The following is a 25,844-nucleotide window of genomic DNA, read 5'->3' on the forward strand; positions in this document are numbered from 1 at the left end:
TGTGCTAATGGGCATCTTAATGCTTTCTGGCTAGCATTTTCATTTGAGCTTGGTTCAAGTCCTTTTTTAAGTTATCTTTCTTTACAGTTTCAGTTTGACAACATCTCTAACCTGATCCAGTTCTTTTCTGGGCTACCAAGTTCATCAGTGAGTTGAAGAGAACTGTGGTTACCTGTACATTGAGGGCAGCAGGAGTCCTGGGTGCGCGAGGGAGTTTGGCAAAGAAGGGGAGGACAGACTTCAGTTTCACACAACACACGCCCACTGTGACATGTACACTGTGTGCAAGAGTCAATGTTCCACGTTTCTCCATCCACAAAGTACTCTCCTCCGGGAGCATGGCAAATTGATGGGCTGCTCAGCTCTGGTTTCTGTACCACAAATTCATCTGAGAAATCAAACATAAGATCAAAAGAAAAGAGGTTATGACAGAGGAGGTATTGCCACTGAGAGGTTGTGCTCAGCAGCTCTTGAAGGTCCTGACGATTTTCACTAGTCTAGAGGAATGGTTGATAACTCTCTCAACTTCTTTTGATCAAGGAAAAAAAGAAATTAAAAGCAATATAATAAACATGCTTACTGGTATAAGGAGTGAGCAGAAATTCCTTTTATCATACTAAAAAAAGAGGGTGATTTATGATCTGTCTTAGTAATATGAGTATTAATGTGCCACGATAAGCTAACTTCTTCTCCAAACAGGATTTCATTGAGATCATTTATCACTTTCAGGAGATTGCAGAGGTGAACTGTGATTAGCAAATCTTACAAAGAAATCAACTGTTTGGATCTTGTATAAACTTCCCAAAGTTCAGAGAATTTTGCCACCCATTTTTTTTCATCCTATTCAATGCCCTGTGCACTCCATTAATTTTCTGGGAGCTTAAGTATTTGAAAACTTGGAAATATGTGCTATAACCAATTTGGGTACACCCAGAATAAGACTGCCTGCCAGCAAACTGAACAGGAATGTTCATGTAGAATCAACAGACAGAAAGCTAATACTGAAGACTAGCCCTCTGTTCTAAGATACCACTCACTTTTGAGAGGCAAAAATTGAGAGGTTGTTGATAACTGCCATCATTCTCCAGCAGAGACAATGTTAGCCTTTTGGTCTCTCAAATGAGATGATGATGATAGGAAGGAAATTCAATATTAAGAGTATGTTGAAAGGTACTGAGAGCTGCCCTAGAGTTGCACTGAGGGACTAAGAAGGATGGGGACAGCCTGTTCACAGATTGTAGAATGAGAACATCAAGAGAGGTCTGAGAGTGCTGAACCCAGTTGGAACATGGTGAAAACACCTTTTGCATGCCATGGTGGGCACAATTCTTGCAACCTTCCACAATGAAAAGTAAAGAGTCTATTCAGCAATGACCACCATGATCACTGTAGTTTTGAAATATGTGGCCAGGATAGCAAGTTAAAAGCAACTGGACTGGTGCTGAATCCCAGGTAGGAAGACAACTTTGGTTACCTCGTTTCAAAGGGTCAGGGACAGTGTTCTGGATCAGTGAAGAAGAGTACTTTGGTCATCTTTAAAAATGACAGAAATCTGATACTGGCTTATGGGTTCATGCTAGTAAATAGATCGAATGTGAAAGGACTAAACATTTTGATATGTAAACAAGAGAAGGGAAGACCATGAGAATGCAAATTGACTTGTATAAACCGAGGTAGTGGTTTAGTGGTGGGAAAGACAAGGAATGGACAAATTATAATAATGTATTTCATGCTTCAAAGACAGAAACTTTTTTTTAAAAAGGTCACTGCTCATATGGGAGAATTAGGAAAAGGCTTCCTAAGGAGACCTGTAAAAGAGTTGAAAACAGTTTTCCTTGAAAAGAGAAGAATTGCTTTCTAAGGGTTGATGGCTCCTAGATCTGACACAAAAGGGGAAAGATAGTCAAGTCATAGGAATAAACAGCCATGTGTATTTCCAGTTTTCCTTACCTTTCTAACCCTTTCCCCTATACAACTTGCTTCAAGGCAAAACAGGAAGGGACCTGAGAGAGGTGGGATATGAAAGAAAAACAGAAAAAGAAAGGGTAAGAAAGAGGAAGGGAAACCTGAGGAAAAAATAGCAGTGGGTGAACCTTTAGTCTAACATGGGAAAGCTTCAGTAGCAGCTCCTTTAATTTGACAATAGTAGAAAAAGGAATTGACCAGGAATAACCAAGAAGAAAGATAGGTCCAAAAAGCTAACTTCTCAAGGGGATGGAAGTGAATCGTTCTATTTCCTCTTTAAGTCATCAGTATTTCAGATCAACAAGTTTGAGTCCTCTAGTAAGAAGAATCCATAAGAGATAAACCATGAAAGGCACTACCTTTGGTGAAATACATTACATAGTATGATATATCTCTATATATTATAGTATATAATATATGCAAAATAACACATATTTTCATTTATAAACTGCATATTATGCACACATATTTACATATATGTGTATATATATATACATATATAGCCTCTCAGTATCTTAGTTTCTTTTTCTGTAAAATGAGGGGGTTGCTGTAGATGACTTCTAAAGCCCATTCTATCAGTTGTACCATGGAGACATTGTATGGCTTTTGAGCATGCTTCACAAAATCAGAGAGCTTCTTTTTGCCAGTTGCTTCATCTATAAAATGGAATAAGATCTCTATCCAATAACAGTATGAAAGATGAAAAAGATAGCAGATAAGCACAAGCACTGAGCTTAAGGTAAGTTAATAAGCATTTATTAAATTCTGACTACGTGCAAGCCACTGAAGAATTGAGGATACAAAGAAAAGCCAAAAAAAATATTACTGCTCTCGAGAAGCTCACCAGCTAAGAGAGCTAGAGAAACTGAGGGGCTTATTATTAGAACTGTTTTTCCTTTGGCCTGGGCCTGTGATTTCACTGGAGGTGAGGAAACTCCTTGTGCTTGAGCAGATCAGCAATTGTAGAATACCCTGGAATTTCTGAGAGACACCAGGACACTGGGAGGTCAAATGGCTTTTAGCTGATCAGTCACACATGATTATCATTAATAAGTATAATTCAGACAATGCACTTTTAGAATCTGCTCTGTTCTTTCCTTGAGCCTGTTATTTATCAGTGTCATTGTGACAACATTCTAGACATTTAATTTCACTGTTGCAAGTGTAATAAGTATTCAAACAGAGCAGAATTGGAAAGGGCAGGGGTTGATGAATCAAATGGACACCTTGCAGATTTTTCCTTCCAAAAGATTGCATTATAAAAAAGGCACTTCTAAGTAGCTTTTTTCAAGAAATAAAAATAGTACCATTTTTCCTTGTTAAAATTAAATTTTAAATTCACTCAGTCTTTTTTTTAATGAGAACTTTATTAGTCACATATAAGGATTCAAGACCTTATGAGGAACCTGAGACCATAGCACTGGTATTCAAACCCTGTAGCGCAAGAAGGATTAAGCATGAGGATTAAGGGTTGGAAGAGGACATAACTCAGGGAAGAAAGAGTCTGTTATTGCCTCAGTCCATTGGTGGCTCTTTCTCTTCACACACACATATCCCTTCACCTCCAAATCCCCAGGACAAGCAAACCAGGCTATGAGGGCCACAAGAAGACCCTCACCTACATTTTTATCCAAAAGATCTATCCAAAGCTGAGACCCAGGGCTTTGGGGCATGTGGGGACCACAGAGAAGATTGTCCTTGAAGGTACATCTATCACTTGAAGAGACTAAACATGTAGATGTTGTAGATATTTATGTTAAATGTTTGACAACATAATTGAATTAACCCTTTCTAATCCACAGTTCAATCCTTCATCCAAGTGGCTGAGCAGTTTTAAAAATAAGTAGTGTCCACTTTCGCCCCAACATACATACATCTTTCCTATTTAAAAGCCAGGGAATGAATATGAGGGAGATGTCCACAGTTTTAGATCATTGAGAAGAACAAAAATTAGTGAAAATACTTAGCTCACTGAATGTGACAAACTATAGTAATTCTGTGCTAAAGCTTGAAATCTTTTCCTTTGTTTTGTCTGGTAATTAGTTTTTTCTGACCTTCACCTTGATCTGAACTTTCCACTCCAGCTGACTAACTTACTTAGACCTTTCCTTGGATTCTACTTTCTCATTTAACAACTTACCTATCTAATCTTGCCTCTGGACCTTCAAAGTTGAATTGAACTTGTTCTAGTTGGCCTAGTACTTGCCCTATGGCTCTGCTTATTCCAACCAGGCATCAGTTTATATCATGAAGGTCTCAGAAGGGCATAGATTTAGACCTGGAAGGGATTTTTGAGGCCATCAACTCTAACCTCCTCATTTGAGAGATGAGGAAATGAAGTCCAAAAAGAGTATTTACCCAAGGTCACACAGGTAAAGTTGTTTCCCTATTAAAATGTAAGATCCATGAGAGCTGGGACTATCTTGTTTTTAATATTTGCATTCCTAGTTTTTAGCATAGTGTCTGGCACAAAGCAAGCATTTAATAAATGCCTGCCTGCCTTCCTTTCTTCCTTCCATCCTCTTTCCTTCCCTTTCTCACTACTCCCTTTCTTCTTTGCTTCTTCTTTTTTTTTTAAACCCTTAACTTCTGTGTATTGACTTATAGGTGGAAGAGTGGTAAGGGTAGGCAATGGGGGTCAAGTGACTTGCCCAGGGTCACACAGATGGGAAGTGTCTGAGGCCGGATTTGAACCTAGGACCTCCCATCTCTAGGCCTGGCTCTCAATCCACTGAGCTACCCAGCTGCCCCCTTCTTTTCTTTTTTTCTTTCTTTCCTTCCTTCCTTTCTTTCTTCCTTCCTTCCTTCCACTTTCCTGAGTAATATACTAGATAGCCAGCTGTTGCACCACACTGCTAACCTCTTTCCCTAACCATACATTTCATGGGCTGGGGTTCATGACAAATAGTACTATTTATAGCTTTGGAGGTGATTTTTGCATTTAGCTAAACATTTAATTTTTGGATTGTATTTGTTGTTGCTATTGCTGAAAAATAAAAAACAAAAACAATAAATGAAAACCACTTTGTATTTACACCCTTTAGAACAGGATAAGCTTCTTACAGGCAGGAATTATTATCATTTCTGTCTCTGTACTACTTGTACCTACCACAGTGGTTGGCACAAGATGGTGCTTAATAAGTGCCTATTGTATGGTATCTGACATATTTCTATGCAGTGCATCCATAATTCCAGAAATGTAAGAGGAAAGATAAGGTAGACACTATTTCCTCATGGACAACACAGAAACCAAGCTTTACCTGAACATGATGGGCAGCACTGCCCTGGCCGGATAGTAGGATTATTGCAGGCAGGAACAGGGCAGGTGATTAGGGCACACATTTCCCGTCCATTATGACAGTAACATTCCCGGCACCCATCGTGCCAGCTTTCCTCATTTTTATGATGTCGACCATCCATAGACAGGCAAGTGCCTGTTTGCACAGGGGGCCCAATGGATGCTGAAGGAGTAGCCTCTGTAGAAGACAGTGAGAAAGCAGTCAGGTAATAAAGCAGTTCTGTTGGAGGAAGAAGCAGTCAGCATAATATATCAATTTAACATCAATGGCTTATTCTTTTTTTGGGGGGGGAAGCCTTGGTAACAAAAACTGTGGATCAATTTCTCCCACTCTCCTTTGAAGGGAGGGAAGGTAGAGTTGAGAGATGGAGGAGACGTTTCAAACCCCCTTGGGGATTCCCAGTTTCCATGGCAAAATAAGAAAGGTGGTGAGTGTAGGTCCATGTATGTTTGGGTATATAAACACAGAGAAATACAGCTATAGAAGGTCATTTATTCTTATTTCCATAGAGAGCTAAAACTCCGGGAGCTTAAAAACCTTTTTTTTTTAAAGGAGCCAATTTGGTGAATTGTCTGGTCACTTAAAATGAATTTCCTAGGAACACAACAAAACTGATTTTCCTGGATAAGTGTAGGGACAGGGAATAAGCCTCATTTCATTTACAGTAGAGGTTTTAAGCTTGGGGTCACTGAGCTTGATTTTTTACTATTTTTATAAGTGAATTTTATTATGATAGGTTTCTTTTGTAATCTTATGCATTCTATTTTTGGTATATAAACACGTTTTTCCCAAAAAGGGGTTCATAGGCTTTACCAGAATACAAAGGCATCCATACATTAAAAACTTAAGAACTACTGATTTTTAGGAAGAAAAAAGTTTCAGGAGAGGAGCTTGAGGACAAGGGAATATCAGTAAGCAGATGCTTTTTATTTTCTACATGAGTGGATTTAATTACTTCTTTAGTTAAAAAAAAACTACTTTAACTATAAGTTCATCTTTATGGGAATGTCTAATGATTTTCCATATGCACCCTCTAAGAATTTCCAAAAATTTCCAACATCCTGACACTCATCAACCACAGCAGAGTTGACTGATATCCCATTCTGATACTTAATTGTCAATATGAGTAACTCCACTTTGTTTATTTACTGCTCTGCCTAGGTTCAACTCCACGGAACGAGATAACCCCATGTCGGGTATCCCCTCATGTTCTGTCTCTCCTGCCCTCTTTAGGGTGTTGTTTCCTCTCATTAGATTGTAATCTTTGCTCCTTGAAGGCAGTGAATCTTTCTTTTTATTAATGGTATTCCTAGTGCTTATTATAATACCTAGCACATAGTAGGGGATTATTAAATGTTTATTAGAAATATTAGCAGTTGGAAAGATGAAGGTGACCTAGGATTCCTATATGTTATTTGAGTGGAACTCAAGATTTGGTAAGTCCTATTGAACTTGAAAGATTTTCAGTAATGGCCTAAGGACGAATTGTGTTCCTATAGTGCAGGGGTCAGCAACCTTTTTGGCCTTGAGAGCCATAAACGCCACATTTTTTAAAATGTAATTTCGTGAGAGCCGTACAGTGCTCACAGTGCCCTCCTGTAACAGCGCCTGAAAAAAAATTGACTTTATGGCTCCTACAGAAAGAGCCGTATCTGGCTCTTTTGAGGGCCCTCAAAAGAGCCAGATATGGCTCGAGAGCCATACGTTGCCAACCCCTGCTATAGTGTAAAGACCTGCATCAATAAATTAAGAGAAGTTAGCCACTAGAGGCTGGCCAACAGTTAATGGATATTTACTTTTGGCCAAAGCAACTCAAGAAAACATCTACTAAGGTGCAGAGGGATTTGTATTTGTATTAATGAAGAAAATCCCCATGTTTCACCATGTTGGTAAAAACAAAGATCTTCTGGTAAGTAGAAATGGAGACACAGGGGATATAAGCTTGCAATGGCCCAGTCCCAATGACATACTGAGTACAAGAGTGGCATAACAGAATTTATTAAGAATCTATTATTTGGGGGCAGCTGGGTAGCTCAGTGAATTGAGAGTCAGACCTAGAGACGGGTGGTCCTAGGTTCAAATCTGGTCTCAGACACTTCCCAGCTGTGTGACCCTGGGCAAGTCACTTGACCCCACTGCCTACCCTTACCACTCTTCTGCCTTGGAGCCAATACACAGTATTGACTCCAAGACGGAAGGTAAGGGTTAAAAAAAAAAGAATCTATTATTTATTAAGAATTTATTAAGAACCATAAAAAATGGTGTGGTTATATAAAAAGAATGAGAGTTAAAACAAATGAACAATTCAAGTGGCATAGTGGTATTCCCAAGATACTAAAGAAAACAAAAACAAGAAAACCAAAGGGAAAGCATTGGTAAGGATGACATGAAGGATTTATGGGACAACAAGAAGTGGACACAATGAGAAGAAATGTAAGTGTTGTAATCTCTGCTAGTAAGGGGAGTAACCACACTGATGAAAATATCAAAGTTAAGTTGATCCCTGATTAAACAGACTATATATATATGGTGATGAAGAAAAAGTTTTTGAGTAGAGTGGAATGTGAGAATCTATGAAAAGTGACTATTTTGGCAACTGTGCTTGTTAATTAAGTACTATTTTAAATCCCTTCCTTGGAAGGAAGATAGACATTACCAAGACAGAAATAAAGAATACTTAAGATTTTTCTTCTAGAAAGTGAGTGTTAAACTTCAGTGGAAGAAAAATTCACTTAACATTTCTCATTAGTAATATAACACATTCTCCCTTTTGTTGTTCTTTTGAAAAAAGAAAAAGAATCCTTGTTTGCTTTGAAAACAAGAGGAATGTGTTCACACTTACCTCGGCACTTGCAGATAAGACAACCATGACTGTCCACCTGGAAACCCACTGGGCAAATTTTACTGCATGGGTGCTCAGGACATTTCTTACAGCGGCAGATGTCACAGCCATGCTTATTCTTCCTAGATAATTGAAATTTTGTCAAAAGGTCAAAAAACTACCTAAAACACCTCAAGTGATTATCAACTGTTCAAATCAGAGGTTAAAGAAGCAATATTACTATTGCTCCACAAGCATTCTGAAGGCAAAGGTCATTATAACTTTATTTCCATGGTTTTACATTCTACAAACAAGGCAAATCTTGACTATGTTTCTGAGATCATCTTTTTAGTTAGGAAAACTGTGTCCACAATTTAAAACTAATGAGTAAACTACTGTGTAAACAGGATGGATAATTAAGGACCTTCTTCATTGCTACTTCTGAGAACAGAGGAAGCCAAGAGCTTGTTATTGTTGTAGTAATTAAAATGCCTCACATGTTTCACCTAGCCTAAGACTATGAAATTCAAGACATTAATGAAAGTTTTAATATCAGCAACAAAACCTGTCATGAATATTAGTAGAAAATGAAAATATTAAATATGATAATAGCTCACATTCATAAAGCATTTTATGACCATTTACTAAGCCCTGTTTTAACAACTAGTCTATGAGGTAATTAGTGTAATTATGATTATCTCCAGTTTATAAATGAAACTAAGGCTAACAAGTATATGCCTAAGCTAGTATATGATAGGTGGGACTTGAACCCAGGTTTTCCTGATTCTAAAGTCTAGTGCTTTTTCTACTATTCCATGATTTCTCTGGAAATGCATTTTCTGAGCCAGCATCCAGGTACATGTTTAATATTTCAACTTGACTTATGACTTCTTAAGCTTTTTTCTTTAATTATTGAACTCCCCTATGAAGCAAGAATTCATGGCAGGGCATTTAGGAAAGAATATTATTTTTATTTGATTATTCAGGTCTTCCTGATTGCAGATGTAGCACTCTATCAATTGTACAACATAGCTTACCTAAAAGACTAGATTAGAATACATAAATTAGACTATTCTGAGTGGTTACAATTATATATTTAGGGAAAAAAATCTAAGATTACTAATGTAGAAATCTGTATTTCCTCTAACATGAGAAAGGTGAATGGCATTATTTTCCTGAAAAATTGCTTGAAACTCCTTTTGCTTCATATTATATTGATAGAAGGACATCTGATATATTCTGCATGTAAACATCATCAGTCACAGATTTCACTGTGGTTGGACAAGAGGACAGAAATTCAGGACAGAAATGAACATGAAAAAAATTTCTTTTTATCATCATGCCAGATGAAGTAGCAAGATATGAATCAAGTAAATCTATGTCTAAATTCTGTCTCTGATACTAACTATATAATCATGGAGAAGTCACTTAGCTACCCTGAGAATTAGTTTCCTCACCTGAAAAATACAGATAATTGTAAGAGTGGCGCCTAATTCACAGGGTGTTGAGGGGTTAATGAGCTAACCTATGTAAAATGCCTTACAAAACCTAGAGTGCTATATAAACATCATATATGATTACGATAGCAGCCACAATAAAGAATGCTTAAATCCAAATATTTCTCTTCCCTTTCTCCTCTTAGTCAAATTGTTGTTAGAAGAATATAGCTTGAGGAAAATGTACCACTCTTCTTGCTATAATCAGAGACGAATTCTAAGAGAACTTGGAAATGAAACTGGAAGGTTGACTTGGCATTGTGAATGTGTTAAAAATGAATTATCCGAGTTTGTTTTCATTGGCCAATCCTGAGGGCCTTCAAGACACTGAGTTCTTTGTTCTTGCATCCCAGGAGTATTGACTGAATGTTTGCTGTCCTGGGAACCCTATGGATATTGACAAGGGGGCATTTATGGCTGACCTCATCTTCAGTCCCTAGATCTAAGTTCTAGCCAGACCTTTCCTATCGGGTCTCTCTATCTAGCCCAGGCTAAAAGTATAGCAGCCACTCATAGGCCTAATCCCAATATAAAATTGGCATGAAACCTGTTCTGTTTCTTATGTGGGACATTTTACTCCTCCTTAGGCAACCTGGTGGCTTCTGATCCCATGAGCTCAACATATTGGTGCCAGACTTAATGCAGACATTTAACTCGCTTAGTCCACTGAAGTTAAGAACTCCTGAGCTCTGGTGATCCACCAGCCTCGGCTCCTCTAGCATGAAGGATGGCAGGCATGCATCGCCACACTGGTTTCTAAGGAGGGTATCTAAAAATGTAATTTATCAAATTGAAATTATAATCAAAGAATATTAGAGTTGGAAGGGACCTCAAATATCAGCTAATCTGATCTTCTCATTCAATTTATGAGGAAATAAAGGTTTGGAGAAAGAAAAGTTATAAAGTAGTATAAAAATGAAAGTTTTTATAATCATTATTCAATGTTGAATTAAAATGAATTTTTCATTTTCTCTAAATAATAATTCTTAGAGGTAGATTAGAGAGGAAGGCTGGAGATTGGAAAGGTAGTAAAAGAAGAGGGAAAGAGGTCCTTGAATTTACTATCAATTTTGAGATAAAAACATAAATGTAAAAGATAATTAGAATGAGAAAGATGTTAAAATAGCAAAGCAAATAATATTAAAATAAAAATATAAAGGACTTAAAAACACTATCTTAATGCAAATTCATTGTTAGCTAGTGGGATCATTAATGAAATGAATGTCGTATTTCCAATTCTTTCCCCCCCTCTAATGATCTAGAATCTCATGGTATGCAACTCAATATGAGGTAAATGCAAGTACTGCTCTTAGCCTTCAATCAATTCCTTGAGATTACTTGTTTGCCAGGAAAATAAATTATGATTTCCTCACCAGAACCAAGGTAAAGATTCCAAGTATCAGGGTCAGGAAAGATATAACTTAGTTTTATAAATGACTGTTAAATCATCTTAGGGAAAGATTAAATTACCATAACACGGATGATGAAGATGATAAAAACTTGTGAGAATCCTAACTAGAATTGGAATCTCAAAGTAGGTACTTAAAAAGTGCTTTCTGAATGGAACTGTCATAAGGAAATTGTCTCTGATTTTATTAATGGAGGTCTGTGAGAAGTCGCTAAGGTGCTTCTGAGAGAGCCATGAATTTGGTAGCAGAGAGTTCAAGTTTTGGTTCTGCCAGTTACTGCCTTTATGATGACAGACAGCATTGTCACTTTAGGTTTCAATTTCCACATCTGTAAAATATGGTGGATTAATCAGATCACTTCCCACTGTAAATCCTATGATACATATTTGTTATAAAGGAGACATAAGCTATTAGGTAATCCCATGGCATAGAGTCTAAATGTTATTAACAAGACTCAGGAACGATATCCAGAAAAGAAACGAAATAAAGAAAACTTAGCTACTGCTGTTAGATGAACTATTTGGGAATTATAATCTTAAATTAAAAAAATTTTAAATAGTATAAAAAGAACAAAATGAGGTTATGCTTTTTTTTTTCTCCTTACAACATTAGTTTTCCTCATAGTCACACATGAGATAATTAAGGTCAATAGAATTTGAAAGTTTGACAGATTTAGGTAATAATAATCAGGTTTTCTGAATTGAAATACGTACAGGTATCCAAATGGACAATACTTGTCACATATCACAGGCTTGCATTTCTTGGGCCGAGGGCGGCACTGGCATATCTCGCAGTTCTGGGCATCAGTTTGGAAACCAAAAGGACAATCCAAGGTGCATCCTTGTAAGAGGCTGGTGCACATCTCCTCCCCTGTGAAGAATACATGAAAAGCATAATTTTCTAAAGATGATAATGATAGATACAAGAACAAACTGAAATGTCTACCAAATTCCTTTTAAAATTCCAAGAATTAAAATTTCCATGAATTGATCTGTTTGATTCTATGCATTTTAAATATCTCATTATATGGAAAGGGTTGGAAAGATTCCAGATCATTCCACTTTATGCATATGTGACTCACTACTGTAGTACTTATTTTATAAGGCAAAGTCCAGGTTTTAATCTGAGGCACTTATTTTTTATCTTTTTTTTTAATAGAAGATAGCTTCCTCGAACCCTTCTGGCACTCTTCCCAAAGTATACTTGGGTCTGGTACTCAGTAAGTAGGCTGGCAAATGTTATTTAAGATACTAGTGAAATGGAATGTTTTTTCTATATCAATTTTCTTTCTTTGTAAATAAAAGCAAACCCCTTTTTCTTCATTAAAAAAAAACTTGGCCATTGTGAGATCCTAAGAATTATTTGTTTGTAATTCAATCAGATTAGATCAAAGATTTTAAGCTATCATCAATGATCTTTGTGAGAGTATAGAAAATAGAAGAAACATCACAGGCCTAGATATAAATAAATGCTCTGATCTTCCAAAACAAAAAAGGGAAGAGAATTGAGTCTGTAAATTCTAGGCTAATGAACTTGACTTCAATTCCTGGCAAAATTCTAGAAAGTGTCATTGAAGGACTACTTAGTGAATGGTTCTTCGAAAAGGAAGTTTACCTTCAAAGAGTTAGCTTGGCTTCAAGAAGAGATCATTTTGTATTAACCTCATTTCCTTTTAAGACACTTGATAAGCTAGTTTACATGGATTTCAATGATAATACAAATCAGTGGATTCAGAACTGATTGTAAGGCTGAATTAAATAAATGGCCTTTAATGAAAATGTCTACTTAAAGCTGAGGGATTTGTGCTTGGCTTTGTGCCATCAATTATTTTTAATTAATCTCTAGGATAAAGGAATAGGTGTCATGCTTAATAAATATGCAGACTAGGTAAAGCTGAAGGGGATATAGATAATGACATGCTAGAACACTAACCTGAATCTAACAAAATGAAACTTAGATGGATGGGGCAGCTAAATGACACAATGTGATAGAATGCCAGGTTTAGAGTTGGGAAGACCTGGGTTCAAATCTAGCCTCTGATGATTTCTAACTATGGTAAGTTATTTAACTCTGTTTGCCTAGCCCAGTGATGGGTTACCTTTTGAGCTTGGTGTGTCAAAATTTGCCAAAAAACTGAGCATAACTTGGGTGGTGTGTCACTTCAAGAAAAAAACATAATTTCACGATATTTATAGTTTAAATAATAAAAATGTATAATTGTAATATATAACTGTATTTAATAAACCAAAATAGGTAAATTAATATAGGTAGAATTGTCATCTATAGTGCACAGTGTCTACACTATACTACAGCAAATGTTTCATCCTTGGCATGTGGCCCCAAACTTCTCTGTATATAGTTACAAGCAGCTGTATGTCATTGAAAATGGCTACTCGTGTCAGTGCTGACACACATGTCATAGGTCTGCCATCACCGGTCTAGCTCTTACCCTTCTGTCTTAGAGCTGATCCTAAGACAGAAAGAGTTTTTTAAAAAAAGAAATGTATATGGATCAATATGTCTAGCCATTGTGTTAAAATAATCACTTTCAGAAATTTGGGGAGATGAGGATTGCATATACAGCATGGTGTTCTGGAGTCCTTCTGTTTATTTGATATATATTTATATGTATAGCTATTGTCTCTCCTGAAAGAGTGCTCCTTTGAGGGCAATGATTCATTTCATTTTTGTCTTTAGTCAATAATAGTTATTGATTGTTTGATTCCGGACAAAACATTTCAGAAAATAAATTAATAAGTTAGATGGTAATAAAGAGCCTGAAGTCATGCCAAAAGAGGACTAACTTAAGGAACTGAGGACGTTTTAACATGGAGAAGAGATTTTCAAGGAAACGATAGTTTATTTTTTAATAACTGAAGGGCTACCACTTGGGTGAGAAAAAACAAACCCAATTTTATTCTATCTGTCTCAAAAAGGAGAACTAAGAACGACTGGTAGAAGCTGGAAAGGGGCACTTTCTACTTAGAACTAACAACACTTAGAATTAATGAAAAAAAATGCATTAGAGATAGTGGGTTTCCCCTCCCTAGAAGTCTACAAGTAGAGACAGGATGATTCTTTTTTTGAAGCATAGTACAGAGTTCTTTTTCAGCTATGGATTGAGCACCAACTATTTACTGACCAATGATTTAATCGTCTATTTTTTAAAAATTACCTTCTTCATAAGAAAAGTCAATTTGGAGATTTTTGACATAATCTTTACTATTATTGGTACTATCTGCCATGATAACATCTAGTGATTGCCTTCAACTTACATATATTATTTGTTTATAAGCTCCTTGCCTTATATTCTTTTTTTTGTCATTTTGCCCTTTTTATTATTTTATCCAATATGATATGTGTGAGATTATATCTTTTTTTTAACATTTATTAATAATCATTTTTAACATGGTTACATGATTCATGCTCCTACTTTCCCCTTCACCCCCCGCACTCCGCCCACCCATGGCCAACGCACATTTCCACTGGTTTTGTCATGTGTCCTTGATCAAGACCTATTTCCAAATTGTTGGTAGTTGCATTGGTGTGGTAATTTCGAGTCCACATCCCCAATCATGTCCACCCCGACCCATACGCTCAAGCAGTTGCTTTTCTTATATGTTTCCTCTCCTGCAGTCCTTCCTCTGAATGTGGGTAGCATCTTTACCATAAATCCCTCAGGGCTGTCCTGGGTCATTGCATTGCTGACAGTACAGAGGTCCATTACATTCAATTTTACCACAGTATATCAGTCTCTGTGTACAATGTTCTTCTGGCTCTACTCCTTTCGCTCTGCATCTGTTTCCGGAGGTCTCTCCAGTTTGCCTGGAACTCCTCCAGTTTATTATTCCTTTTAGCACAATAGTATTCCATCACGCACATATACCACAGTTTGTTCAGCCATTCCCCAATTGAAGGACATACCCTCCTTTTCCAGTTTGTTGCCACCACAAAAAGCGCAGCTATAAATATTTTCGTACAAGTCTGTTTATCTATGATCTCTTTGGGGTACAAACCCAATAATGGTATGGCTGGATCAAAGGGCAGGCATTCTTTTATAGCCCTTTGAGCATGATTCCAAATTGCCAGCCAGAATGTCTGGATCATTTCGCAACTCCACCAGCAATGCATTAATGTCCCAATTTTGCCACATCCTCTCCAACATTCATTACTCTCCCCTTCTTTCATTTTAGCCAATCTGCTAGGTGTGAGGTGATACCTCAGAGTTGTTTTGATTTGCATTTCTCTAATTATTAGAGATTTGGAACACTTTCTCATGTACTTATTGATACTTTTGATTTCTTTACCTGAAAATTGCCTATTCATGTCTCTTGCCCATTTATCAATTGGGGAATGGCTTGATTTTTTATACAATTGATTTAACTCCTTGTATATTTGAGTAATTAGACCCCTGTCTGAGTTTTTCGTTATAAAGATTTTTTCCCAATTTGTTGTTTCCCTCCTGATTTTGACTACATTGTTTTTGTTTGTACAAAACCTTTTTAGTTTAATATAATCAAAACTATTTAATTTACATTTTGTAATTTTCTCTAACTCTTGCTTGGTTTTAAAGTCTTTCCTTTCCCAGAGATCTGACAAGTATACTATTCTGTGTTCACTTAACTTATTTATAGTTTCCCTCTTTATATTCAAGTCGTTCACCCATTCTGAATTTATCTTGGTGTAGGGTGTGAGATGTTGATCTAAACCTAATCTCTCCCATATTGTTTTCCAAATTTCCCAGCAGTTTTTGTCAAATCGTGGATTCATGTCCCAAAAGTTGGGCTCTTTGGGTTTATCATACACTGTCTTGCTGATGTCATTTACCCCAAGTCTATTCCATTGATCCTCCTCTCTGTCTCTTAGCCAGTACCACACTGTTTTGATGACTGCTGCTTTATAGTACAGTTTAATATCTGGTACTGCTTTGCCTTATATTCTTAAAAAAGTACTGCTGATCAAAAAGTCACCTTTACCTAAAGCCAAGATGTTCATGTAAAACATAAAAAATTAATAGTTTTCATGGAGGAGGTTGCAGTAGTCACCATGAAAGATGAGTTTTCATTAAATTGGAACACTGTTTACAGTAAAACAAATATGGAATGAAGCTGTTTTAGGAGGCTATTAATGGTACTGGCCATACAAAATATGTTTACAATAGTCTTACCATCTTAAAAAATTACTTTTTAATCTTAATCCAAAGGAGCCAAAATGGATGGTCATTTTTTGATAAAGGTTTTCAATATAAGTTTTTAATGTTTTAATAGTGAGTTTCCCTTCACCAAGAAAAAGAAAATGGAGGATAGTTGATATACATGCATATATATCATAATAGTCTAATTTCTTTTTCCCACCAGCAAAAGTCTTTTTCCACATATATTTAGAATAACCACAGGCCCATGTACTTTCTGTGCAGCAACTGATTGCTAGTTTGCATATCTGAATGTAAAATCTCAGAGAGCTCATTTTAAATTTTATAATTATAAAATCTGAAAGGTCATCGTTCTTCCACTCTTCCTTGTGGGAATGATAAAGAATGCAATACTTCAAGACACAAACTCTCTTCCCAGCTCAGATTAAGATGATTTAAATAAGAGTAAAGAAGGGGAAGATGTGAATTAATGTAGATGCTTTATTAACTCAGAATCCAGTTGAATTAGCTTACAAGGAAAATGAACTGAAAATACTTTGAGGTCTTTTGGGAGATCAGGACAGATCATCAACCTAAAGGTAAAATGAGACTCTAGGAATCGAAATCCTAAAACAACTCCCTATCTTGATCAGGCCTAACACTTACTATATCTGGTCCAAAAGGGAAATAAGAATAATATATATGAGTAATAATAATAATAATGATTTACTGGCAGACAAGTGGTTCAGAGGCTACAGTGCTGGATCTGGAGTCAGAAAATCTTATTTTAAATCTATCCTTGGATACTTCATAGCTGTGTGACCTCTGTCTCAATTTCTCCATATGAAAAATGGAGACTAGCAACTGTGTTCCAGGATAATTGTGAGGACGAGAGATATTTGCAAAGTGCTTTGCAAAATAGAAAGCATTATAACAATGCTAAATATTATGGTGGTTGTTATTGGGGATAGCTATCCTTCTGAAGAAAAGGTGACCAAATGTCAGTTAGGCTTAGCCTCACTGACCAAGGCTAACTAATTAGTGGCTCATAGGGTTGTGAGAAAAATATTTTGTCATCTACAAAATGTTACATGGTTGTAAATGTGACCACAAAAAAAGGCCAAAAAGGGTAATTTTAGTGTAAAAAGGGAGTTAAATTTGAAGAAAAGAAATTGTCAAGTAGAGTGATCTGTCTTTAACCTTTCCTGACATGGCTTACCTGACCTGCTTTCCATGACTTGGATCTTATAAGTTTTTTCCAGTCACTATGCAAGAATCTCTAGTTGAATCAAAAACCCAACTTTTACCTCACAGAGAAAATTCTCATTTGATTGCCCACATAACAGACAAGAAAGTAGTCCATATTTCAAGAATTAGAAATGGAATTTCAATCAAACATAAGCCAAAAAAACCTTAGCAAATGACATAGGTGGATGAAAAAAAAAATCAGTGTATCTTAAAACAGATCAAAGAAGACTAGGGGAGGAGCATATCAAAGTCTGGAAAGCTTAAGAGTACCTCAGGAGAAATCTGTTTAAAGGAAGATTCATAACATTTCAGAATAATTACATCAGTGGTCTCTTAGAGTAGCCTTCCATTTTAGTGAGAGCACTGTAAGAAAAGGGAAAGGCACGAAAGATCTGAAAATATCATGCGGGATATTAGTTCAAAAGAGACTGTCAGTTTGCTGTCTTCTATGGATAAGAGACATTAGTTTTCTTTAAAAGTGTGTCTTTATTTATTTTTTGCCTTTCTGTGATTTCATTCAAGGAAGGTCCTAATGAAATATCATGAAGCAGCTGTCATGACGGCATCAACCAGTATTTGGGAAGAGAGTGGAAAGGGATCAAGAATTAAAACGGGGTGGAAGCAAAATGATACATGTGGGCAGCATTGTTTAGTTATTTGAGTGTCCCCCATTTTTAGAAGTGATGATGATTCTGAGCTTTTTCCTTTCATCTTTCAATTTAACAAGACTCAGGTAATTCCTACATCAATGCATCGTTCTGCCAAGATGCACCCCATTATTTTTTGAAAGAAGGTAATTTCAGATGCTAGCAGTAACAGATGTTCTAGTTGGAAAAGGCACCATAACTTCTACTTAACTTTTTGCTTTCTATTTTTCAGTGATTTCAGTTCTATTATGGATCCCCTAAACACAGCTAAATGGTACAGTAAATAGAGTTCTTTTACCTAGAGTTCATGAGTTCAAATCCTATTGCAGACAATTACTAGTGTGACTCTGGGAAAGTGACTGAAACCCTACCAGCCTCAGTTTTATCATTTGTAAAATGAGGGAGTTGGACTCAGTGGCTTCCAAGGTCTCTCCCAACTCTAACTCTATCACTATGAAATATGTTCTTGAACATGTTATCATTGTTTCTTTTCTATATTGGATTCTCTGGCTCTGTGAAAGCCAGCATTGCATTCAAATTCTCTGAAACTCATAAAAGAATGTTATTTGTTAAAGGTAAAAAAACAGACAAATAAACAGGACTGTGAGTATGTTCAGACAAAAAAGCAGAATGTACTTTCTGCATACTTTTAAAGTACATGTTTCTACAAGGTTAGATTTCAACTGTTAAGCAGGGTTCTTGACGTCATGTGCCAAAAGTACTCAGAGGTGCTTCTCTTTAATTATGCTATTGAGTTATTTACCTTCCTCTGTTAGGGTGAATAGTATTCACCTATTTCCTCTTGTCAACTCTAAGTGTGGGGCTAGGGGATGATTTTTTTAAATTTTGTGGAAATGGCTAGTCTATGACTATTTCTCAGAATTGAGACTCACTGCTAATTTAGGCAGCTGTACCTAGAATGCATTTTTGAACACACCCCTGGTTTAATGCACCATCAAGAACATTTCCATCAAAGGGAAAAGCATGAATAATGGCAAAATATTGTTCCTGGAATTAGTCCAAATGACTAGTGACAGCTCAATCTCTTCTAGAGACAGAGATGCTTACTCTCTTAAATAGTGTGCCTGCATTTCTTACCATCTCGCAAAATCATTGTGGAGAGGGATGACTGTGATTAAACTGCAGTGTATAAATGTTCACGTGATTTGAGAAATATGTAGAAACCTCATCAGTCAAAAAAGGAAGGAGAATCAAATCAAAGCTCACACATGAATATATTGATTCTATGAGTTCAACAGCACCCTGTGTGGTGGGGCATGACTGTGAATTGATAGTTACTATTTTTTAAAACATGAGTGAAATGGGAACTCAGAATTTCATGTAATATATCACGTGTTCAAAGATAAATCTAATATCTAAAGTCTTTCTTTAATTACAAAAGGATCTGGGCTATTGTGATGGTACAACTGTGATAAGTGGAAGTTTAAATGGCAAACTTTATAACAATAATGAAAAACTCATATTTATATGTGGCCAAGTAGAACACAAAGGTTTGCAATGGGTGGAGACTAAAAGAAGAAAAGTTAGACTTGATGTCATGAAAGATTTCATAACAATTAGAGGCATATGGGAGGTAATTCACGGTTTCCTCATGAATGTCTTCAAGCAGTGGATAGATGACCATTTTTTTGCTATAATTATGGATTCTATTTTGGTTATGTGTTGTATGAGATAACTTTTAAAAGGCCTATTAATTCTAAAATTCTATGAAAGAAATCAGTTGTTTTCAAACATTTAAGCAGGAGGGAAGGAGAAAGAAAAACATATGAAGAAATATTCTTGGACACCAAGAGCTTACCTTCTAATATGGCAGTGGATGAAAGATTTTGAGTTAGATCTCTAAGATGGTAGGGCACAAAGTAATAGGAGGAAGAAGAATAAGAAGGCAACTGGGAACTGCTTTTGCTGATGCCAGTGGGAACTCATAGAAGTTGTAGAAGGAAGGAAGAAAGAGTTTCTAGGGACTACAGAGTCTTAAAAATACTTTGCTTCCATTTGAATTGTCTTAGGAAGATTCTGAAGATCATTTGCAAGATAAGGTACTGGAGCCCTAGATGCTTTCTCATGCTGAACTGCCAAACATTCAAACTCTACTGCAGCGAGTATCACTCCAATGGATTGGCCATGTTGTTTAAATGCCAAATGTATTTGTTTAAAAGACTATTTTACAAAGAACACACACAAGGCAAGTTCTCACATGGAGGTAGAAGTGATACAATGACACTTTATAGGTTTCTCTGGAGAACTTTGGTATTGATTGTGAGAAATGAGAGACATTGGCACAGACCACCAGTATGGTGTGCCCACCTTAAAGAAGATGCTGTGCTCTATGAACAAAGAAGAATTGCAGTAGCACAAAAGGAACATGAGATGCACAAATTTAGAGATATTTCCATCCAAAATGGTGGCTATTTATGTCTGAGCTGTGATAGAGTTTTCAAGCATTTATTAATCTAATCAAGCAGTTAGTCACATTGTACACTGACCCCAGCATAGTGATGTCATTTTGGACCTCTTTGAAAATTAAGAACACCAGAACTCAGACAGTATTTTTTCATTTGACCTGTGTGTGTTTTCTAATATTGCTTGGTAAACTCTAGTGGTATCTCCTATGCCCACCGGAAAAGTATGGGGATGCATTATTTTCTTCTCTAATTCTGGATGACATAGCTAAGAAATCTCACTTTGCTCTCTCTGTTTCTGTTAATGTCTCTGTCTCTCTCCATCTTAAGTTCCTCTTTCTTTCCTCTCTTTTCCTCCCCCTACCCTCTTTCTTTTGTTTAGTGTAAGGTGGTAGTAAAGAAATCCCAGTGGAATATAGCAAAAAAAAAATCCTAATTAGAAAGGTGAATATGACTTGTGTAGACCTTGGGTGTTAAATGAAATTACTTTGTATGATAGACTGCTAATGCTTTCTAATAACACTTGGAGTAAGGACAATGACAGGCTTGTCAAAATAAGGCTAGATTTCAAGACTTGGGCCTAAAGCAAGGATCCAAGGGACCCAGTTTGGAAATAGTTTTCCTTTCTGGATGGCATTTGAACATCTCTGCCTTAAGCTAGAACTGTAAGTTTCAGGCAACAGGACTAACTATGAGCATGGCATTCTTGTATTATCCCCAAACTTGGCATGCATGTTGATGTCTTATGTATGTTCCAAGTACAAGAGACCCTCTGCTTTCATAGGGGATATGTTCTAGTGATCTCTGCCAACAGGGAAATCTGCAAATCTGCTGTACTGTGCATAAATATAGACAAAGGGGGATTTGTTCAGACATGGTGTGCTTCTGAAAGCTGACAATCCCTCTTTCCAAAGCTAGTTCTTTTTTCAATTATCTTTCCATTTTTCTGATTATGTCAGGGGAAAGCCTGTTATTAGGGGGTAATCTCTCCTTTTGATACCTGGTAAGCTCCAAATAATATCTAATCAAGGAGGGTCACTATTTTTAAAAACTGTCTTTTTTCTCTTTTTTGCATTGTAATGTCTCTATCCAACTCACTGAATGAGGAAAGACTTCCTCTCTTCACCCTGTAATGGCATAGGCAACAGTCTAGCATTGCCATAAAACCAAAAGCAATGACAAATTGATGGGCACAAAGAAAATATCTAAAAATGAAAAATGCAAAGCTGTAAATCATGAGGAATTCCTATATTTATTTTCTGCACTATTTGGTTGCTTGTTTTTATTTGCCATTATGTGAAGGATTTATAATATTATGACCTATACTAAACAAGCATCCCATATAAAGCAGAAACTTCTATAACAGTGCCAGTTTGCACCTGATAAACATTTACTGTCGGTGTTGATATATATGCATCTTTATATGTGGAACAAGTTAAATCAGCTAATCTGTCCCCCAAGGCATGGAAAGACCTTGGGTATCCACTGGCTGCTAGCCCAGCGGAGGTGATTACCATTTACTCTGCAAAACATTGAAAAATGTTGACTCGAGCTCAGTGTAAAGAATTTGTACACGAATTAAAAGAGAAAACCAGAAGTATTATAAAAAGCATTTTAGTATATGTGATAGACCAATAGCCAGAGCAAGGGCAGGGACAATGATTAGTTAATAAATAGACGCTAATAAAGACTATAAAACTGACACACAGAGAGGTATAGTAGGAATGGAGGACTTCAGTGTTCTAAATGTCACCTGAAATATCATTCTATAAGAAGTAGAGAATCTGATACGCTCTTAACTTGTTTTGTTGATAATTCTTTTCTACAGCATAAGAAGTAATAAAGGGAACTACTATTTTACACTTCAATCCAATCAAGAGGGAAGAACCTATTGGTAATGTGGAAGTGAGGGAAGCAACATTATAACTAAAATTTAAGTTTAAGATCAGACAAATATAATACCACAGATACTCTAAAAGAAAACATGGATAAAGAGGAATGCAAAATGAAAAAAAAATTTCACAATATAACTGTAAATAATGCCTACTTAGAAAAGATAAAGAGAGATCTAACTAAGAAAACCAATGATCCTTAACTGAAAAATATGTGCAAAATATGGGGAGTTATGTACCTACGGTCTATATACTCACTGGTTGAACCTGTCCTATGAATATTCTAGAATACATATTATAGTTAGAAGTATTTAATTTAGTATATATTTAACAGTTATATATCATATAATTATAATGTAATATAGTTTTAAAGCACATATGTAAGTTATAAGGCACATAATGAGTTATTTGTATAGATGTTTTATCTCCACTAGAATATTGTCAATTACTTGAAGCAGGGACTGTGATACTTGTCTTTGTACCCTCCCTGGTGCTTGGAGCATGGTATATTAAAATGAAATATCAATAAATGTTTGTTGAATTGGACTGACTAATACAAAAGGTAGCATGGGATTGTCAGAAAGCTGCCAGTAAGTCTAAAGACAAGAGTAAGCTGACCTTCATGTCAAATGATTAAGGAGAGCACGGAGGACTTTGTTTTTTAAAAAGTTATGCCTGGATGTTGAAGTACACAGTTTTTATGTTTGTGATCTAGGGTGAAAAAAATGGTGAAGAGGTGATTGGGGAGATGATGGAAGCAGCCCAGAACTGCTCAACTTCTGGGCTGCTTCCAACATCTCCCCATTAATGATATTCAAAGTTAGAAAAGCCAACCAAATATGGTTAACAAGTAACAATAGGGGGTGGAAAGAAAGTAATTTAGTCTCTTTAAAATAGCTTTAAATCTCCAGGACAAGTTGAATTGCATTCCAGAGTGTTAAAATAACTTAAAAGTGATCATTGAACCTATTTCCACAATCTTTGAGAAGTCATGGAGAAAGGGAAAATGTCAGAAGACCAAAGACTCAAAGATATTTCCCTAAGATGAACAAAAGGGGGAAATGGTTGATTCTATAAACTTATAGATCACTGATGTTGATGAAATATCCAAAAAGATTCAGCACTTCAAAAATAAATCAGTGATTACCAGGGACCAATACTGATTTATTCAAAAATGAATAGGCCAAAATAGGCCAAGTTTCTCTTTGTATAGTGTAAACAGGTCAGAAAAATAATATAGGTATAGTATACCTTGATTTCGTTAAGGAATATGACAAAATCTATTACTTATTTTATTTTTTAAAACCCTTACTTTTTTTGTCTTAGTAACAATTACAAGACAGAAGGATAAGGGCTAGGCAATGGAGGTTAAGTGACTTGCCTAGGGTCACACAGCAGATTTGAATGCAGGACTTCCCAACTCCAGTTCTGGAGCTCTATCCACTGAACTACCTAGCTGTTTCTAATAAAATCTTTTCTTATGGATGAGATGGAAAGATTAAACTGGCTCTTTGATGATACTACTAGGTGGGTGCATAGCTGATGGAACAACTCTAACCCAGGCATGAGGAATGGATTAATGAAAATTTGGAGAGAAGTTTTTACTGACATGTCATAGGGCATATCAAATAGCTCATAAATGATGTGAATGAACACAATTAAGGAATGTTTATCAAATTTTTCAGAGGATACATTTAAGGGGAGTAGCTGAAATGACGACAGAATCAAGATTTACAAAGATCTTAACATGCTGGAAGGATGGGCTAAAGTAAACAAGATTCCACTTAAGAGACAAATGTAAAGCTCTGCATTTATGTTACAAAAAAATCCTCATTTTTTTGATATCTGACTAAGGAAAATCTGTGTTTTGGCAGAAGTTCATGTGAAAAATATCTAGGGGTTTTAGCTGACTACAGTTTCATTATGAGACTAATAGTGTGATGCAGCTGCTAATAATTCATATAATCTTAGACAGTCATAAAAATTGGGTTGGTAAATCTTATCAAGAAAGCTTATGGTTCCCCTGTACTTTGTACTGCTCTGACTATATCTGGGCACTGCATTCGGTACTGGATGCCATGAAGAAGACCGGCAGATTAGTATGTATGCGAACGAGCCATCACAATGGCAGACTTGGAACCATATACAATAAAGAACAATTGAGCTCTGTATAAATGCTGAGTCTGAAGAAGAGAAAACTTTGGTGGTGGTGAGGAGTGTGAGTTATTTTTAAATGAGGAAAAAGCCATTGTGTGGAAAAGTAAATTCTAATAGGGGACAACTAGAAATAATATGTGGAAATTAGAGAAAATTGGATTTTGATTAAAGAAAAAATTTTAAATAATAAGAACTTTCAAAAGTGGAGTGAGGTATGTCACTATGTCACTGGGAGTATTCAGAGAAAACCTAGGCAGATATATCTGAGAGAAATAATAGAGAAGAGTTATGCACAGGGTAAGATGTAGAAGATCATTCATTGTATGACTGATTCTTTTTTGGCTTTAGAAATCCTATGAATGGCCATTAATAGACTAACCAAGTACATTTTCTTTTAACAAGCCAGTGTATATTTATTCATGTAGATTAGGAAGACATTTTTCTATTTGGGCGTTGTCAAGGGAATGTCATGAACAACACTGAGGAAGAGATTAAGTCATGTAATATGCTTTGACAAAATCATTTTAGGCTTGAGAAATACATAGTTTTCTGCATACTCACTGTTCTTGCACTGACAGATTCGGCAGCCATTGTGATCAAGTTTGAAACCGTAAATGCAATCCTTTTCTGTCAGAGTACAGTTAGATAAGGCCCCACAAGCAGGCGGATCAACTGTGATGTATGATGGTTCTAAGAATAAAATATAAGAAATAAATCCTTGAGACATAAAAGTGCCTGATATAATAACATTTAACTCTGAAACAGCAGGCTAAGAAATATGACAAAGTGGCCTAAGGAAAATCCCAAACTTTCCTATCTAGGGTTTTCAGAAAGTTTATTTGAGCCTAGTAATGTGGTCTTTTTGAAGAGAAGAGGAACCTGGGCTAGAATAGTACTAATATTTGAGATTGTTTATGTTTTCTTTCTCCCCCTCTACAGGAAACTTAGACTGTAGAAGTAATCACAAAAAGTGGACAAGAAAGATCAAAATGTCATTTATCTGCTTCTTCTTCCCACTGTTAGGTGAACTTTTTTGGGGGTGGTGGGAAAGACTGGAGAGAAGATGATATCTACTATCAATTATTCCATCATCCTCCATAGCAACTTCCCTGGCACTCAAACAGTGGCTATGTATTTCAGTAGGGTATTTTTGAAGCTCCAATAATATATCCATCTGCCTTTCTTTTTCTTTAAACCATATTTCTATACACAATTAACATTACATTGGTTAAGTGTTTATGGTGCTCAGAGTTCAAGTGAGTGTGACGCTATATTATAGAGGTTTTGGGAAGAAGAGAAAACACCCATTCTCACATTGGAAGGAAGCAGGAGAACCTTCAGGTGCTGTGAAAAGAT

General features: G+C 36.2%; 1 protein-coding gene across 1 annotated transcript in view; it reads right to left on the reverse strand.

The window, feature by feature from the left end:
* Positions 1–25,844, reverse strand: part of CRIM1 (cysteine rich transmembrane BMP regulator 1) — a 243,076-nt gene that overhangs the window by 35,256 nt on the left and 181,976 nt on the right. Inside the window, exons 8-12 of the mRNA XM_044663657.1 lie at positions 25,050–25,178; positions 11,704–11,860; positions 8,107–8,228; positions 5,226–5,441; positions 173–388 (exon numbers count right to left, since the gene is read on the reverse strand). Coding sequence (XP_044519592.1) covers positions 173–388; positions 5,226–5,441; positions 8,107–8,228; positions 11,704–11,860; positions 25,050–25,178 — 840 coding nt within the window. The remainder of the gene's footprint in view (positions 1–172; positions 389–5,225; positions 5,442–8,106; positions 8,229–11,703; positions 11,861–25,049; positions 25,179–25,844) is intronic.

This window comes from Gracilinanus agilis, chromosome 2 (genome assembly GCF_016433145.1).
Source record: "Gracilinanus agilis isolate LMUSP501 chromosome 2, AgileGrace, whole genome shotgun sequence".
NCBI lineage: Eukaryota > Metazoa > Chordata > Mammalia > Didelphimorphia > Didelphidae > Gracilinanus > Gracilinanus agilis.